The 17,661-nt window shown below is 45.2% G+C and overlaps 1 protein-coding gene across 1 annotated transcript in view; it reads right to left on the reverse strand.

Moving 5' to 3' along the window:
* Nucleotides 1–14,733: 14,733 nt before the first annotated feature.
* Nucleotides 14,734–17,661, reverse strand: part of LOC129701420 (serine/threonine-protein kinase 32A-like) — a 289,291-nt gene continuing 286,363 nt past the window's right edge. Inside the window, exon 12 of the mRNA XM_055642577.1 lies at nucleotides 14,734–15,766. Coding sequence (XP_055498552.1) covers nucleotides 15,646–15,766 — 121 coding nt within the window. The 3' untranslated portion in view covers nucleotides 14,734–15,645. The remainder of the gene's footprint in view (nucleotides 15,767–17,661) is intronic.

Raw genomic sequence — 17,661 nt, forward strand, 5'->3', positions numbered from 1 at the left:
CGTTTGTCGTTTGCCTTTTTGCGTTTGTCTTTTTGTGTTTGTTTTTTTGTCCATTTTCTTTATGCGTTTGTCTTTTTGCGTTCATGTTTTTTTGGGTGTCGTTTTGTCTTTTTGCGTTTGTCGTTTGTCTTTTTGCGTTTGTCGTCTTTTTGTCTTTTTGCGTTTGTCGTTTGTCTTTTTGCGTTTTGTCGTTTGTCTTTTTGCGTTTGTCGTTTGTCTTTTTGCGTTTGTCGTTTGTCGTTTGTCTTTTTGCGTTTTTTGCGTTTGTCTTTTTGCGTTTGTCGTTTGTCGTTTTTTTGTCTTTTGTCGTTTGTCTTTTTTCGTTTTGTCGTTTGTCTTTTTACGTTTGTCGTTTGTCTTTTTGCGTTTGTCGTTTGTCTTTTTGCGTTTGTCGTTTGTGCGTTTGTCGTTTGTCTTTTTTTTTTGCGTTTGTCGTTTGTCTTTTTGCGTTTGTCGTTTGTCTTTTTGCGTTTGTCGTTTGTGTTTTTGCGTTTGTCGTTTGTCTTTTTGCGTTTGTCGTTTGTCTTTTTACGTTTGTCTTTTTACGTTTGTCGTTTGTCTTTTTGCGTTTGTCGTTTGTCTTTTTGCGTTTGTCGTTTGTCTTTTTGCGTTTTTCGTTTGTCTTTTTGCGTTTGTCGTTTGTCTTTTTGCGTTTGTCGTTTGTCTTTTTGCGTTTGTCGTTTGTCTTTTTGCGTTTTTCGTTTGTCTTTTTACGTTTGTCCTTCGTCTTTTTACGTTTGTTTTGTCTTTTTGCGTTTGTCGTTTGTCTTTTTGTCGTTTGTCGTTTGTCTTTTTGCGTTTGTCGTTTGTCTTTTTGCGTTTGTCGTTTGTCTTTTTGCGTTTGTCGTTTGTCGTTTGTCTTTTTGCGTTTGTCGTTTGTCTTTTTGCGTTTGTCGTTTGTCTTTTTACGTTTGTCGTTTGTCTTTTTACGTTTGTCGTTTGTCTTTTTACGTTTGTCGTTCGTCTTTTTGCGTTTGTCGTTCGTCTTTTTGCGTTTGTCGTTCTTTTTCGTTTGTCGTTTGTCGTTTGTCGTTTGTCTTTTTGCGTTTGTCGTTTGTCTTTTTGCGTTTGTCTTTTTGCGTTTGTCGTTTGTCTTTTTGCGTTTGTCTTTTTGCGTTTGTCGTTTGTCTTTTTGCGTTTGTCGTTTGTCTTTTTTTTTTTTGCGTTTGTCGTTTGTCTTTTTACTATGTTACTTCAAATACTTGTGTCTATCTGTGATTTGGCTCCTGTTTCAAAGTAGCCAGCTGCTGACCCACACGGCTGGTCCATCACCTTCCTATCATCAATTGCACGAGGGACTCAGTATTACTACACGGTTCGATTAAGTCTGCTGAAAGTTGAACTGAACATTTGCCCCATCCATGAAACACAAAAATGAACAAGGGGTAGCTAAAAACACAAAAAGGATCGTTTTCCATTAGGATGTCCATGCTATTACCTGTTATTCCATCCCTGCATCAGTATTGAATCTGCTACTCAATAACTACCTTGTTTATCCTTCTCCCTATTTTATAACATTTACAATCCTCTAGTCTTCTGGTTCACTTGCACCGCCTCCAACCTCATCTACTACATCTATTGTTCCAGGTGTGGACTCTTATACATCGGCGAGACCAAACGTAGACTGGGCAATCGTTTCGCCAAACTCCTTCGTGCTGTCCACCTGGACCTACCTGATCTCCAGGTGGCCAAACATTTTAACTCCCCTCCCATTCCCACACTGACCTTTCTGTCCTGGGCCTCCTCCACTGTCAAAGTGACGCTAAATGCAAATTGGACGAACGGCACCTCATCACTTGGGCAGCTTACACACCAGCGGTATGAAAAATGATTTCTCTAACTTCAAGTAATCCCTGCATTCCCTCTCTCTCTATCCCTCCCCCACTCAAGTCGTCATACTAGTTTCTCTGTCGTCCTGGTGAGTTTATTGTCTGTATGTCTCGTTTTCTCCTAGCTCACGGCTAACAATGGCCCGTACCTTTTATCTTTGCTACTTTGTTGCATTTCCGGAAGTGGCAGCACTGCCCTGGCAGCAGCGGCTCGCCTGCAGACCGTTTGTTTTTACTTTTTTTTGTGTCGTTTTTTTTCGTTTTGTCTAGTTAATTTTTGGTTTTTAGGTTGCGTTTATGTGTGTGGGGGGGGGGGGGGGGGGGGGGGGGGGGGGGGGGGGGGTGGGGGGTTGAAACGGGGCTTGCTGTCTCTCCCTTCGGGGGAATGCGACTTTTTTGTCGTATCCCCCTTCTCTGCCTCCGTCTGCGCTGAGGCCTAATGGCGGAGCTGGCGACGTCGAGACTCCGGAGGCAGAGCCAGTCAGGACTTGCCCTGGGCTCGCTCCCGTGAGGGCGGTCCGGCTCGGGGCTGGAACGGCGCTCCCGTCGGAGCAGCCCAGCCCGAGGGAGGTACGGCGTTCCCGTCGGAGCGGCCCATCCCGAGGGAGGAATGGCGCTCCCGTCGGAGCGGCCCAGCTCGAGGGAGGAACGGCACTCACATGAGGGCGATCCCGCTCAGGGCTGGAACGGTGCTACGGTGGCTACATGGTGGCTGGGACGGCGTTCTGGCGGCTATGACCTGAGTCCTGGGTTCAGCCGCGGGCCAGCAGCTGCGTCCGCTGGACTGGAGGGTGGCAGCTTCGACCACCCCGGGCCGCGGTGTTTGAGCCGGCCCGTTTGCGGGGTTCAGTGAGCCGCGGGACTGGTTGTACCATCGCCTGGTGAGGTATCACCTCAGCGCAGAGGGAGAAGAGGAGGGAAGTGACTGCAGCCCTAAGATTTTTGCCTCCACCACAGTGAGGAGGTGTTTGGAGGATACACTGTGGTGGATGTTAATTTGTGTTTATTGTTGTTTATTATTGTATGATTGTATGTATGACTGCAGGCACGAAATTTCGTTCAGACCGTAAGGTCTGAATGACAATAAAGGTAATTCTAATTCTAATTCTTTCATTCATCTGATCTATATCTCCCTTCATCACCGCCTATCTCTCGTTTCCCTTTCCCCTGACTCTCAATCTGAAGAAGGGTCTTGACCAGAAACGTCACCTACTCCTTTTCTCCAGAGATGCTGCCTGACCCGCTTAGTTAATCCAGGTTTTGTGTCTATTTTCTGGAAACTGCCGTATGAGAGGTAGGTTGTCACTAACATCTGCACAATTCTAACCCCTCACTACAACTCAGTCATGGACGATCCCTTAATTTTACATGGTCACCCCCCTAGTTGTAGACCCTCCCACAAGGGCAACATCCTCTCCATAATCACCTCAATGGTGCAATATGATTTTATTGTCACACGCATTGTACAGTGAAATTCCTACTTTGCGCACATTTCAGTAAAAATCTAACCAAACATAAGTACAATCATACTTAGATACAGGAGTGTAAGAATAGTAGATATATTGAGGTTGTACACAGAGTCGCCATAATTCTGGTGCCATCTGTATCCTTCAAATTACTTTAAAAAGGAGCATCTTAATTTTTCAGCGCAGTGGCACCGAGGTAGAGCTGCTGCCCCACAGACAAGAGACCAAGGTACGACACTGACTACGGGAGCTGTCTGTGCATAGCTTGTACGTTCACCCTGTGACCGCGTGGGTTTTCTTTGGGTACTCTGGTTTCCCCCCACATACCAAACACATGCAGGTTTGAAGGCCAGTTGTCTTCTGTAAATAGTGCCTTGTGCGTAGGATGCGAAAGTGGGATAACTTGAAACCAGTGTAGGGGTGATCAACGTTTGGCCCAGACTCAGTGGGCCAGAGGGCCCGTTTCCTTACTGTATCACCTCACCTCACCTTAAAGGCCCGGCGGCATGGTGTCGTAGCGGTACAGCTACGACACCATACAGTTCCAGAGACCCGGGCTCGATCCTGACTATGGGTGCTACCTGTGTGGAGTCTGTACGTTCTACCCGTGACCTGCATGGGTTTTCTCCGAGATCCCCGGTTTCCTCCCACACTCCAAAGACAGGCAGGTTTGTAGGTTAGTAGGTTGTAGGTTAATTGGCTTGGTGTATGTGTAAATTGCCCCTAGTGTGTGTAGGGTTGTGTTAATGTGCGGGGATCGCTGCTCGGTGTAGACTAGGTGGGCCGAAGGTCCTAATTCCCCGCTGTATCTTTAAACTAAACTATACAAAAGGCCCGTTGTCCTGGAGGCGGCACTGTGGCATGTTGCGGGGCGACCTGGCCTGCTGATGTTGCTGATGTCCTCACTGCTGCCCCTCCGCTCTGTGCCACTGCAGCCGCTCAGCCTCTGTGAGGCCTCCAGTGGTGCCTGATCCACACCCTCTAGCTGCTGCAGGGCATTCATGGGAATTCCTACCTACAGCCACCGCTCCAACTCTGCGTGGAGGGTTGCCCCCTGAAGCCAGCCTTGTAACACACAGAGCGCATTTGAGGGTGTGGAGGTGAGGCCCAGGCCTGCTCTGCGAGGTGTCACATGGCAGAGGCCTTTCCGAGTTGTCCCTGCCCAAAAGCTCATCGGTCGGAGACCGCGAACCTGCCCGAAGGCTGGCGGTTGGCAGGACCGGGAATCCACCGCAAAGGCTCGGCAGACGGTGTAACCAGGAGGGTGATGGAGAAGTCGGATGCCAGGAGCAAGGTCAGGTAGTCGGGTGAACCGGGGTAACGTCTCCTGTGCCTTCAGGTAGCTGCAGGAGGTGGCCCCTGGGACACAATGATAAAGGCCAGATGCAATATATGCAGATTGTGCTGATACAAAGCTGTGTGTGTGGGCTCTCCGGAGGATGCAGAGATACTGCATGGTGATGTGGACAAGCCAAATGAGTAGGGGAGCACCTGGGAGAGCAAATATAATGTGGAAAAAGTTCAGATCATCCACCATAGTACAAGAATAGGAAGGTGGAGTATTTTAAAAATACTGAGAAATGTAGAAGTCTTGCTGTTCAAAGAGACTTGAATGGGGTGATAACTTTAAATTGTGGTCAGCCATTTAGAAATGAGAGCCATAAGGAGATACACTCACAGTTAATATGTCATTCAATAAGCATTCAGAACTTCATTGTAGGAGGATCTTAGCAGAAGAGAAGAGATATAGAATAGAATGCATTTTATTGTCATTCAACAGACAAGGTTTGAATAAAATTTCATTCCTGCAGCCATGACATTACAAAAAAAAAACCAAGACACACACTTAACACAATTTACACAAACATCCATCACAGTGAATCTCCAACATCTCCTCACTGTGATGGAAGGCAAAAGTCTTATCTCTTCCCTTTGTTCTTCACCGCGGTCCAGCAGTCCAACTGCACCGTCGAGGCGGACTGGGACTCACGATGTTAAAGCCACCGGCAGATGATGGGAAGCCCCGCGACCGTTTAAGCCATGCCGGGCGATGTTAGGCCCCGCTCTGAGTCATTTAAACCCCACGATTCCGGCGGGAGTGGTTGCCGTTGTGGGAGCTCCGAAAAGCGGTCTCCCACCAGGGACCTGCGAGCTCCCGATGTTCCTGTCCACCGGGCCTGCGGCCGGTGCCTCCGAAGCTCCGAAGTCAGGTTGTAGCCACGCGCCACCGCAGCTCTCCTCACTCCGAAGTCGGCCAGCTCTGCAATGGCAAGTTCGCAGGCCCTGCGACTGGAGCCCTCAGGTTGGTTCCGGTTGAAGGCCGCTGCCGGCTCCACGATGTTAGGCCCAACGACACTGGGCACCCGACAAGGAAAAAGCCGGGTCCCCGCACAGGGAAGAGATTAAATGGTTCCCACCCCCCCCCACCCCCCCCATTTTTTACACAGCTAAAAAATAATAAAAATTAGAACCAAAATCATACATCTAAAGGGACAAAAAATAAAAAAAAGACAGACGGACTGCAGTCGAACCGCTGCCGTTAGACGCCGCCTCTTGCCCTAATTATATAGAACCCTAGTGAGGCTGTATCTGGAATATTGTGCACAGATCTAATATCGCTATCCAAGGAAAGACATACGTGGAATGAGGAATCTGGTGAAAAATCTCACCAGTTTGACTTCATGGAACAAAGGGTTTGTCAGAGTGAGGCCAAACTCAAATTGGAGGAACAGCACCTCATATTTCACTTGGGCAGCTTACACCCCAATGATATGAATATTGATTTCTCTAACTTCAAGTAACACTTGCATCCCCTCTCTCTCCATCCCTCCCCACCCTAATCATTGTGCTAGTTTCATTGTCGTCCTGGTGAGTTACATTGTCTGTATAACTCCTTTTCACCCAGCCCACAGCTAACAATGGCCTGTTTCCTTTATCATGGTCACTTTTTTACATATCTTTCATTCATTTGTTCTATATCTCTCTATTATCACCGTCTATATCTACCGTCCCTGACTCTCAGTCTGAAGAGGGGTCTCAACCTGAAACGCCGCCTATTCCTTTTCTCCAGAGATACTGACCCGTTGAGTTATGCCAGCATTTTGTGTCTATCTATCGAAGGGTTTGTTATGTTGGGTGAGATTAAGCAGGTTAGGCCTCGATCGTATGGATTTTAGAAGAATGGGAGGCAAACAGACTGAAACATGTAAAATTCTTAAAGGATGAGTTAGGTAGATGTTTCCTGGGGCTGGGCTGGCAGGAACCATTAGACAACCGTAAAATGCAGGCTCAGCCCTTCGGGAGTGGGATGAGAAGATATGTCTTCACCCAGGGGAAACTGAACCTTTGGAATTCTCTACCCAAGGATTTTAATCCGGATTGGTGTGAATTACTACATTTGAGAGATCAAATGCAAACGGAAAGTATACTGTAAATGGCAGGGTCCTTTGGAGGATTAATTTACAGAGGAATTTGGAGTACAAGTCATTGGCTTCCTGGAAATAGCAACAAAAGTGGACAGGGTGGTTAGGAATGGTGTTGAATATTAAAGTTAGGAAGTCATGTTGTGGCGGTATAAAACTTTGGTTCGGCCACATCTGGAATATTGTGTGTAGTCGGGTCTCTGCATTGCAGGAAGGATGTGGAGGCTTTGGAGAGGATGCAGATGTTGCCCAGATTAGAGTGTATTAGCTATAAGGAGCTTGAAGAACGTTTGAAGAACATTGGAGGCCGAGAGTCATTATGAGAGGCATTGCTAGACTAAATAATCAGAACCTTGTTCCCAGGACCAAAAAGCCAGATACTAGTGGACATATCTCTACGGTGAGAGATAGATCATTTGAAGGAGTTCATGAAACAACAGTTACACAGTCTGGTAAGTGCCTGGAACACATTGACACGGGAGGTGGTTGAAGCAGACCCGATAGCAACAATAATGAGGCATTTAGATGAATACATCAACTGACAAGGACTGGAGGGATATGGACCATGTGCAGGCAGATGGAGTTTATTCAATTGGCATAATTGACGGCATGGACGTGGTGGGCTGAAGGGCCTACTCCAGTGCTGCACTTTTCCATGTTATTTCAAGATCAATAACAATGCTAGCAAGACTGGGCTATCATTTCGTTGAACACCATCTGCCTGGCCCTACATAATCTCCTGGTTGCTGAACACTTTAACTTCCCCTCTCATTCCCACATTGACCTTTCTGTCCTGGGCCTCCTCCACTGTAAGAGTGAGGCCCAATGTAAATTGGAGGAACAGCACCTTATATTTCACTTGGGTATCTTACAACCCAGCGGTATGAATATTGATCTCTCTAACTTCAAGTAACTCTTGCATCCTCTCTCTCTCCTTCCCTCTCTGACCCTAGTTGTTGTGCTAGTTTCACTGACATCCTGGTGTTTTATCGTCTATGTTGGTTTCACCTTGCCCAAGCCAACATTGGACCCTTGATCATCGTTACATTTTTTGCATATCTTTCATTTCCTCATTCTTTATCTATCTTTATTGCTGTCTATGTCTCCCATTTCCCTTTTCCCTGACTCTCAGTCTGAAGAAAGGCCTCAATCCAAAACGTCACCATTCCTTCTCTCCAGAGATGCCGCCTGTTAATACTCCAGCATTTTGTCTTTATCTTCGATATAAACCAGCATTAGCAGTACTCTCCTAAACAATAACAATGCTACCTGCCTTTCCCCCCCCTGCTAAAGCAACCAATGGAGAAACACGTCAGCATTAAACAGATTTGATATGTTGGGCCGCACGATCTACATCATTTTAAATACACTGGTCTGGAATTGTGTTATGAATTCAGTGCTGGAATTTCCATGAAGTTGCTTGATATATCACATGCAACCAATGGCGAGAATCCACACTCTCTCATTTGTTGCTCAGCCCGTAAAGTGCTTGCAATTGTCTTAATCAATGTCAACTACTGTCCAGAGCAAAACAAAAACAATATTCCAGATGTGGTCTCACCAAAGCCAAATATAATCATAGCATGATATATCTTCTCTTGTGCTGCCATTGGATGAGGTGGAGAGAAAGCCATTAACATCTTTCAGAAGTCTGAAGAAGGGTCTCGACCAGAAACGTCATCCATTCCTTCTCTCCAGGGATGCTGCCTGTCCTGCTGAGTTACTCCAGCATTTTGGTGTCTATCTTTGGTTTGAACCAGTATCTGCAGCTCCTTCATACACAGGCCATAAACCAGGGGTGGGGAACCTTTTCATGTTGGAATGCCGCATCAAGTTAGCTGTAACCTAATAAGGCCGCATCCAAGAAACTTCAATTAGATATACTTCAAAATGTATATTATTTTGTTAAAATAGCCCTCATGACTTACTAATGTTTTAATTGTGGCCGTCAGCCGGGGAGGATTATTTTGTTGAATCTTCTTTTACTCCTTGGTATTTTAAATACGTTCATTTTAAGATTAAAATAAAAATAACAAATCACGAACAAAAACATATAATAAAAATAAAATAATTTGTTCTACAAAATTTGGATTAATTCAAAATGCCACACTTAATGGCCTAGAAGGCTGCATATGGCCTTCAAGCTGCAAGGTCTCCACCCCTGCCATAAACCTTCATGCATCATAGCAGAATGAAGAATCTCAGCCTCTGTTGTGATGTGCTGGAAAATAGCCCAAACTGATGTCATTTAATACCCTGCTCAATATTGGAACCAAAATGTTGATGTTGCTTGATATCGTAATATTAATTCCAATATTCCACACTCTCCACTACAACACATAATCAATGGTTATACCTTGGATTCTACGCGTATCAGGCCCGACCCTACACCAGCTCCACCACCATTTAATATTTGCAACATGGTATCAATGAGATTATTCTCATTGCCTCTTCTCTGCCTATATAACATTATTGATACAAAACTAATCCTCACAGCCAATCGTTGACTTTTTTTTAATTTGGAGATACAGCGCAGAAGCAGGCCCTTCGGCCCACTGAGTGGTGCTGACCAGAGATCCCCGTACACTAACGCTATCATATTGTATTCTATTGTATTGTATTCAAATTTATTGTCATTGTCTCAATTTGAGACAACAAAATGAATTTCCCTTACAGGCAGTATCATAAAAATAAAAAAATCACCAAAAAAAATCATACACACACTAGGGACAATTTACAATTATACCAAGGCAATTAATCTACAAACCTGCACATCTTTGGAGTGTGGGAGGAAACCAGAGCACCCAGAGAAGACACACGTGGTCACAGCGAGAACGCACAAACTCCGTACAGACATCACCCGTAGTAAGAGTCTATGGTGCTGTAAGGCAGCAATTCTGCCGCTGAACACTGTGCTGCTCCAAGGAATGGTCTCCAAAGAATCTTGGGCAAGGGGAGACAGGGCCAGTCACTGAGGCACTGATCGAGAACGAGTTCCAGATTGATCTAGAACTATTTCTATCCCCCCACTAGCTTGACCCATATTACTTTAATTTAAAGCTAATCTCACACCGTCAATCTAAATTAATCCCGACCTGAAGTAATTATGATCTGAAATGAATCCCATAATTTCTGTGGTGTTTCTGTGTAATGTCAAAAGCACTGGAAGGTTGGGCTACTGCTTACACTGAAACTTTGCACATTGGCTGCTTCATAGACAGGTTCTGTCGCTCATCACCTAGAAATGTCACTGAATTGAAGTAGGTCATTTGGCCCATTGAGACAATCAGGCAAGAGATTGCCAGGAACATTCTTCTGCAGATAAAGTGTGGTATTCCCACACCAGCTTCCTTCCAAAAGCCAACCATCGAGGTTCTTCAAACAGTCTGTGTAATCCTAATACTACCACACCAAAGGAACGCCGTGGACCACCTCTTGCACTACCATAGACTTGTTTTCAAATTGTGTAGGACGGAACTGCCTATGCTGGTTTAAATCGTAGATAGACACAAAATGCTGCACATACACTCAGCGGGACAGGCAGCATCTCTGGTGAGAAGGAATGGGTGACGTTTCGGGACCAGTCCCTTCTTCAGTCTATCTTTGTTTACAAATTGTGTTTTGCAATCCTTTTCTTATTTGTAATTAATGTGTAATTCATGAAAAAGTTATGTTTATGTGTATGTTCTGAGTCTCTGCGCATGTGATGCTACTGCACCCAATATTTTCATTGTGCCTGCACTTTACCGTACTTGTTCATGTGACAACTCGATTGGACTATGGCAACATGAATGGGCCTCTGCCAATTCTTCCATGAGTTAGTTACAATTCCTGCAAATGTGGTTTCAGTCATTTCTGACCAAGGTGTAGACATGAGGTCCTGATTTTCTGAAACAATTAATTCTCACAGTTGTGCTGGTGAAAGCAGTCTTCTGAATGATGATCATGTGGGTCAAGTCACGTCAAGTTTTATTCGTCACTTGCACAAACTGCACATAAGGTACAAGTGAAATTAATTTGCCAGCAGGGGTACAATGCAGAGGATGTGGCCCTTCGCCAAGTGAGAGGACACAAGGTCCAACTTAGACAATAGACAATATGTGCAGGAGTAAGCCATTTGGCCCTTTGAGTCAGCACCGTCATTCAATGTGATCATGGCTGATCATCCCCAATCAGTACCCCGTTCCTGCCTTCTCCCCATATCTCCTGACTCTGCTATTTTTAAGAGCCCTATCTAGCTCTCTCTTGAAAGCATCCAGAGAACCTGCCTCCACCGCCCTCTGAGGCAGAGAATTCCACAGACTCACCACTCTCTGTGAGAAAAAGTGTTTCCTCGTCTCCGTTCTAAATGGCTTACCCCTTATTCTTAAACTGTGGCCCCTGCTTCTGGACTCCCTCAACATCGGGAACATGTTTCCTGTCTCTAGCGTGTCCAAGCCCTTAACAATCTTATATGTTTCAATGAGATTCCCTCTCATCCTTCTAAACTCTAGAGTGTACAAGCCCAGCTGCTCCATTCTCTCAGCATATGACAGTCCCGCCATCCCGGGAATGAACCTTGTACTGTCATAAACAGGGATGAAAGGCATGTGCTCTCATCAAAAAATGGATACGGACGTCAAGATATGGATTCGCTAAAAACCTTTTTATCTTGGAATAACGACAGGCTCTGAGGTCTCATTGATTTTTTTTTATTTTGGTGAAAAAGTGCTACATTGTTCTGAAAAGCCTATCATGAAATTAGACTTTAGTCTGTGAAAAACTTTATCTCCACACTGGAAGAAAAGCTATGAGAAGAGGATGCTAAAGGTGTAAATAAGGAACACAGCAAACCATTTTCTCCGCTGCCTTGACCAAAATCACGAACTGAATGCTCCTGCCGTGGATAGACACAAAATGCTGGAGTACATCAGCGGGACAGACGTTTCGGGTCGAGACCCTTCTTCAGACTCTTTCTGTGGGGATTAGCATGGAGGGCAGTCAAACCCCCGATTAGTAGCTATCAATGGATAAACAACTTTGCAGATGGTGGATCTGGCTATGTGGCATGGGTTGATCTCATTAATGCTTTTAATGTTCTGGAAAAATTCACAGTTAGTTTCACTGACACTGTCACTCCGTGTCTGTAACAAGGAATTCCAATGTTTTGGGCCAGTGCTGGTTCAAGTTTCGTTTCTTTGCATGGTTTTTTTATAGAACTTTGGTGGGCTCTGGGACCTGTTTCTGTGCCATATCTTCCTATGACTCTCTCACTTGTTAAAGGGACCTTGTTTTGCTTGGACTACTTTCTGGGAGCAGTGGGATGATATTCATCTCTTAGGTTTTAAATCCACAAAAGAGAGACTAAATACTTTCTTAACAACTCTCTAATTTTATTCCGAAGTATTAAATCGTGACACAGCTGTGAAAGTAGCGAGAGCAAGCTGGGAGCTTAGCCCAGTGCCAACCATTAAGCATTTGAAATTGAAAAATCAGGCATGGGTCGGCTGAGATTAATTAAATCCCTGGAGGACTATCGAGGATGCAGGAGTATACTTAAGAAGGAAATCAGTCGGGAAAACTGGGGCGTGAGATTGCTTTGGCAGAGCAGATTAAGGATAATCTGAAGAAACGTGTTAACTATATTAAGGATAAAATAGCAACTCGGGAGAAAATAGGGTCAAGCAATCCCTCAAAGGCCAAAGTGGATTCTGTGATCCACAATAGATGGGAAACTTCTTCAATGAATATTGCACCTCTGTTTTAACACAGAGAAATATATGAAGATATTGGATCTTGAGAAAGTTAATGGTGGTGTCTTGGTGATAGTCCGCATTATAGTAGAGGAGGTTCCTGGATATCTTAAAATGTCTGAAGGAAGATAAATCTCTGGAGCCTGATCAAGTACCTTCCCAGCTTCTAGGAACTGTCCCCACAGACAGTTTCTTCCCAGTTGTTATAAGGGACCAAGTTATTCTAGCACAACTAGAGAGCAGTGCTGAACTACTATCTACCTCTTTAGTGACCCTCAGACTATCCTTGATTGGACTTTGCTGGATTTTTCTTGCACTAAACGTTATTCTCTTATCATGTATCTACACACTGTAAGTAGCTCGATTGTCATCAGGTATTGTTTTTTTGCTGACTGGATAGCATGGAATAAAAGCTTTTCACTGTACACGTGACAATAAACTAAACTGAACTGAAATATATCCAAGATCACAGTGGGAAGCCAGTGAAGATATTGAGGGAGCGCTGGTTGAGATATACAATATGCATGGGTGAGGTGTGGGAAGACTGAGGAAGGTTAAGGTTTTGCCTTTGTTAAAGAAGGGTTGCAAAGAAAAACATGGGAACTGTAGACCAGTAAGCCTGACATCTGTGGTTGCTAATTTGATAGAGGGAATTCAGAGAGATAGCATATACACATGTTTGGAAAGACAGGGGTTAATTAAGGATAGCATGAGTTTGTGGGTGGGAGAGCATTTCTCACAAATGTAATTGAGTTTTAGACAATAGACAATAGGTGCAGGAGGAGGCCATTCAGCCCTTTGAGCCAACACCGCCATTCAATATGATTATGGCTGATCATCCACAATCAGTACCCCATTCTTGCCTTCTCGCCATATCCCTTGACTCCGCTATCTTTAAGAGCTCTATCTAACTCTCTCTTGAAAGCATCCAGAGAATTGGCCTCCTCTGCCTTCTGAGGCAGAGAATTCCACAGATTCACAACTCCCTGGGTGAAAAGGTTTTTCCTTGTCTCTGTTCTAAATGGCCTACCCCTTATTTTTAAACTGTGGCCCCTGGTTCTGGATGCCCCCAACATCGGGAACATGCTTCCTGCCTCTAGTGTGTCCAATTCCTTAATAATCTTATATGTTTCAATAAGATACCCTCTCATCCTTCTAAATTCTCGAGTATATAAGCCTAGCCGCTCCATTCTATCAACATATGACAGTCCCGCCATCCCGGGAATTAACCTGGTGAACCTACGCTGCACTCTCTCAAGAGCAATAATTTTTTTGAAGAAGTAACTAAGAAAGTCAATGTGGGCATGGTGGTAGACATGGGCTACATGGATTTTTGCAAGGCCTTTGATAAGGTTTCACGTGGTAGTTTACTCTGGCAGGTTAGGTCGTATGTGATCCAGTGAAAACTATCTCATGGCCCTGTCCCACGGTACGGGTTCATTACAAGAGTTCTCTCCCGAGTTAAAAAAAAATCAAACTCGTGGTAAACATGGAGAATGAAGTAGCGGGTACGTCGGAGCTCGGAAATGTCTCTTAGCGGCTCGTTACGCTAACAGCAGATACTCGGGAAGACTCGCTAACGGCAGGTAAGCACGGGAAGACGCATGAAGATTTTTCAACATGTTGAAAAATGTCCACGAGAGCCCCGAATACCAACGAGTGGCCATTACTGTAAATCTCCGAGTTCGAATCAGGGCAAACTCGGGAGAACTCTTGGAATGAACTCGTACTGTGGGACGGGTTTAATTGGTTACATATTTAGCTTGATGGTAGAAAGCAGAGGGTGAAAGTGGAAGGATATTACTTTAGACTGGAGTCCCATGGCTACTGGTGGGAGGTGGATTCAGTGCTGGGCCCATTATTGTTTGTCATCTATATCAACAATTTGGATGAGATGGTACCAGGCATGGTTATTAAACTTGAAAATGAAACAAAAACAAGTGGTATTGTGTACAATGAAGAAGGATACCACAGTGGCGCAGAGGTAGAGTTGCTGCCTTCCAGCGCTCACAGAACCTTACAGGTTCGATCCCGACTGCAAGTGCTTGTCTGTACGGAGTTTGTACGTCCTGCCCGTGACCTGTGTGGGTTTTCTCCGAGATCTTCGGTTTACTCCCACACTCCAAAGACGTACAGGTTTGTAGGTTAATTTGCTTAGTATAAATGTAAAAATTGTCCCTAGTGTGTGTAGGGTAGAGTTAGTGAGCGAGGACCGTTGGTCAGAGCGGACTCAGTGGGCCAAAGGGCCTGTTTCCGTGCTGCATCTCTAAACTAAAAAAAGAGTTACATTTTGGGAAGTCAAACCAGGGTAAGACTTTCATGTTGAAGGGTGGGGCCCTAGGCAGTGTTGTACAGCAGAGGGATCATGAGTAGAAGTACATAGTCCCTTGTAGTTCCCTGCGTCACAGGTAGATGGGGTGGTGAAGAGGCTTTTGACACACTTTAGCAGTCAGGGAATTGAGTGTAGAAGTTGGGACATTATGTTACAGTTGCACTTGGAGTACAATATTCGATTTTGGTCACCGTACTTCGGGCAAGATGCAGAAAAGACTTATGAGGATGCTGCCAGGACTCGAGAGGCAGAGTTATAAGGAGAGATTGGGCAGGCTTGGACTTCATTCCTTGAAGCATAAGAGATTGAAGGATGATCTTGTAGAGGTGAGTAAAATAATGTGGGTCATAGAGATAGGATGAATGCACACAGTCTTTTTCCCCAGGGAATCGGAATCAAGAACCATAGGCCACAAAGTGAGAGGCGAAGGATTTAAAAGGAACAGCTTTGTGGGGCAGCTTTTTCCACACAGAGGTTGGTACATATATAGAACAAGCTACCAGAGAAATAGGTTGAGGTACAATAACAACATTTAAAAGATGTTTGGACAGTATGGATAGGAAATGTTCACAGGGATATGGGTCAAACACAGGCAAATGGGACCAGCAAAGGTGGGCATCATGGACAAGTTTCCAAAGGTGTTATTTCCATGCCCTCTGGTTCTATGACCCATTGTTGCATGTTAAATGATCACAGAGGATAATTTTGTCATCCATTTTCTTCAATTGCACTGTGCTACATTGCACGGTACATTCAAGCCATGATTCCAGCTGTGACGATGTCTGTTTAATGAAGACTATGAAAAGATGTGCTGCCTTATCTACTTTGGAGGATCGCAGAGGTGATGCACACCCAGAGCTGATGCTAACATGGCTGAGTACAAGTTGATGTTATCACATTGTTGTTCTTCCCATCATCCTGTTCTTTCTGATGCTCTTCTTTGTCGATGCATTTGGCCTGTGATTGATCTGGGTTTTGCTTGAGCCTGGAAAAAAAAGAACAAAAATGTAAAGTGATGTTGATGGTTCAGGACTTGCGAGATATAAAGCAAGTCACTATGGTACAGAACAACGCAACCCTTCCTTTATCCACATTGAGAACTGCAACTTTCCCAACCATTAAAGATGTTGCTAATAATAAGGAAATCCAATGTATGGAATTTCAACAAACTAATCTAGAGCAATTGATCTTTGACATGACCTCAGGCATCTTACTGAAACGCACCTGGTACTGGAGAGGGTAAATAACTACAAGTTCTTGGATATGCATGCTTCTGAAGAGATGTCCTGAGCCCAGCACATTGATGTAACCATAAGGAATCTATATCAATGCCTCCACTACCTTACAAGATGGAGGAGGTTCAGTATGTCGACAAATAGTATCTTGGACTAGTACAGATGTACGGTAGAGAACATATTGATTGGTTGCATCATGGCCTGGTTCAGCAACTCAAATGCCCAGTAACAAAGGAGATATCAAAAAATGGTGGACACTGCCCTGTCCATCACAGGTACTGACCTCCCAACCATAGGAGGCACTGCGGAGACAGTGGGTTGTGGGAGAGCGGGAAGGGGAGGGGAAGGAGGGCAAAAGCCGGGTTTATCTGAAATTGGAGAAGTCAATGTTCATACCACTGGGGTGTAAGCTACCCAAACAAAATATGAGGTGCTGCTCCTCCTGTTTGCGGTGGGGCTCACTCTGGCCATGGAGGGGTCCCAGGACAGAAAGGTCTGATTTGGAATGGGAGGGGGAGTTGAAGTGCTGAGCTACCGGGAGATCAGGCTGGTTAATGTGAACTGAGCTGAGATAATGGGCAAAGCGATCACCAAGCCACAGCCTGCGCTTGGTCTCACCGATGTAGAGCAGTTGACACCTGGAACAGCGGATGGAATAGATGAGGTTGGAGGAGGTGCAGGTGAACCTCTGCTGCATCTGGAAAGACTGCATGGGTCCTTGGATGGAGTCAAGGGGGGAGGTAAAGTGACAAGTGTAGCATTTCCTGCGGTTGCAAGGGAAAGTACCAGGTGAGGGGGTGGTTTGGTTGGGAAGGGACAAATTGACCAGGGAGTTACGGAGGGAGCGGTCTCTGCGGAAAGCCGACAGGGGAGGAGATGGGAAGATGTGGCCAGTGGTGGAATCCCATTGGAGCCAGTGGTGACGGATTGTGTAAACATGAGATTCCTTCCTACGTTGCTTCATCGTGGGAATTCTCATGAGAATCCTGGTAGAGGTGACCATGGCCACACCCTGCCCCAGTCCTCATAATGGAACGGCATAATGGTGCAGTTGGTAGGGCTGCTACCTCGGCCCAACTTGCCCACACCGGCCAACAAATCCCAGCTACACTAGTCCCACCCTCCTGCATTTGGCCCATATCCCTCCAAAGCTGGCCTAGACATGTACTTGTCTAACCATTTCTTAAACATTGCGATAGTCCCTGCCTTAACTACCCCCCTCCGGCAGCTTGTTCTATACGGCCATCAGCCTTTGTGTGAAAAAGTTATCCCTCAGATTCCTATTCAATCTTTTCCCCTTCATCTTAAACCTATGTCCTCTGGTCCTCGATTCACCTACACTGGGCAAGAGACTCCGTGCATCTACCCAATGTATTCCTCTCATGATTTTGTGCACCTCAATTAGATCAGTGACCTAATGACCTCGGTTCCTTGCTGATCGTGGCTAAGGTCTGTGTGAAGTTTGCACATTCTCCCTGTGACCGCTTGGGATTTCCTTGCACAGCCCAAATATCGAGCTGATTAAATTGTCGCTGTAGATTGTTCCCAGCATTTAGGTGAGTGGTAGAAAATGGGAGGAGTGGGTGAAAATGCAGGGAGAATAAAATGGGTAAAGGAAGTATTAGTGGAAAGATGGGGCTTATTG

The sequence above is a fragment of the Leucoraja erinacea genome, chromosome 11 (genome assembly GCF_028641065.1).
Source record: "Leucoraja erinacea ecotype New England chromosome 11, Leri_hhj_1, whole genome shotgun sequence".
Lineage (NCBI taxonomy): Eukaryota > Metazoa > Chordata > Chondrichthyes > Rajiformes > Rajidae > Leucoraja > Leucoraja erinaceus.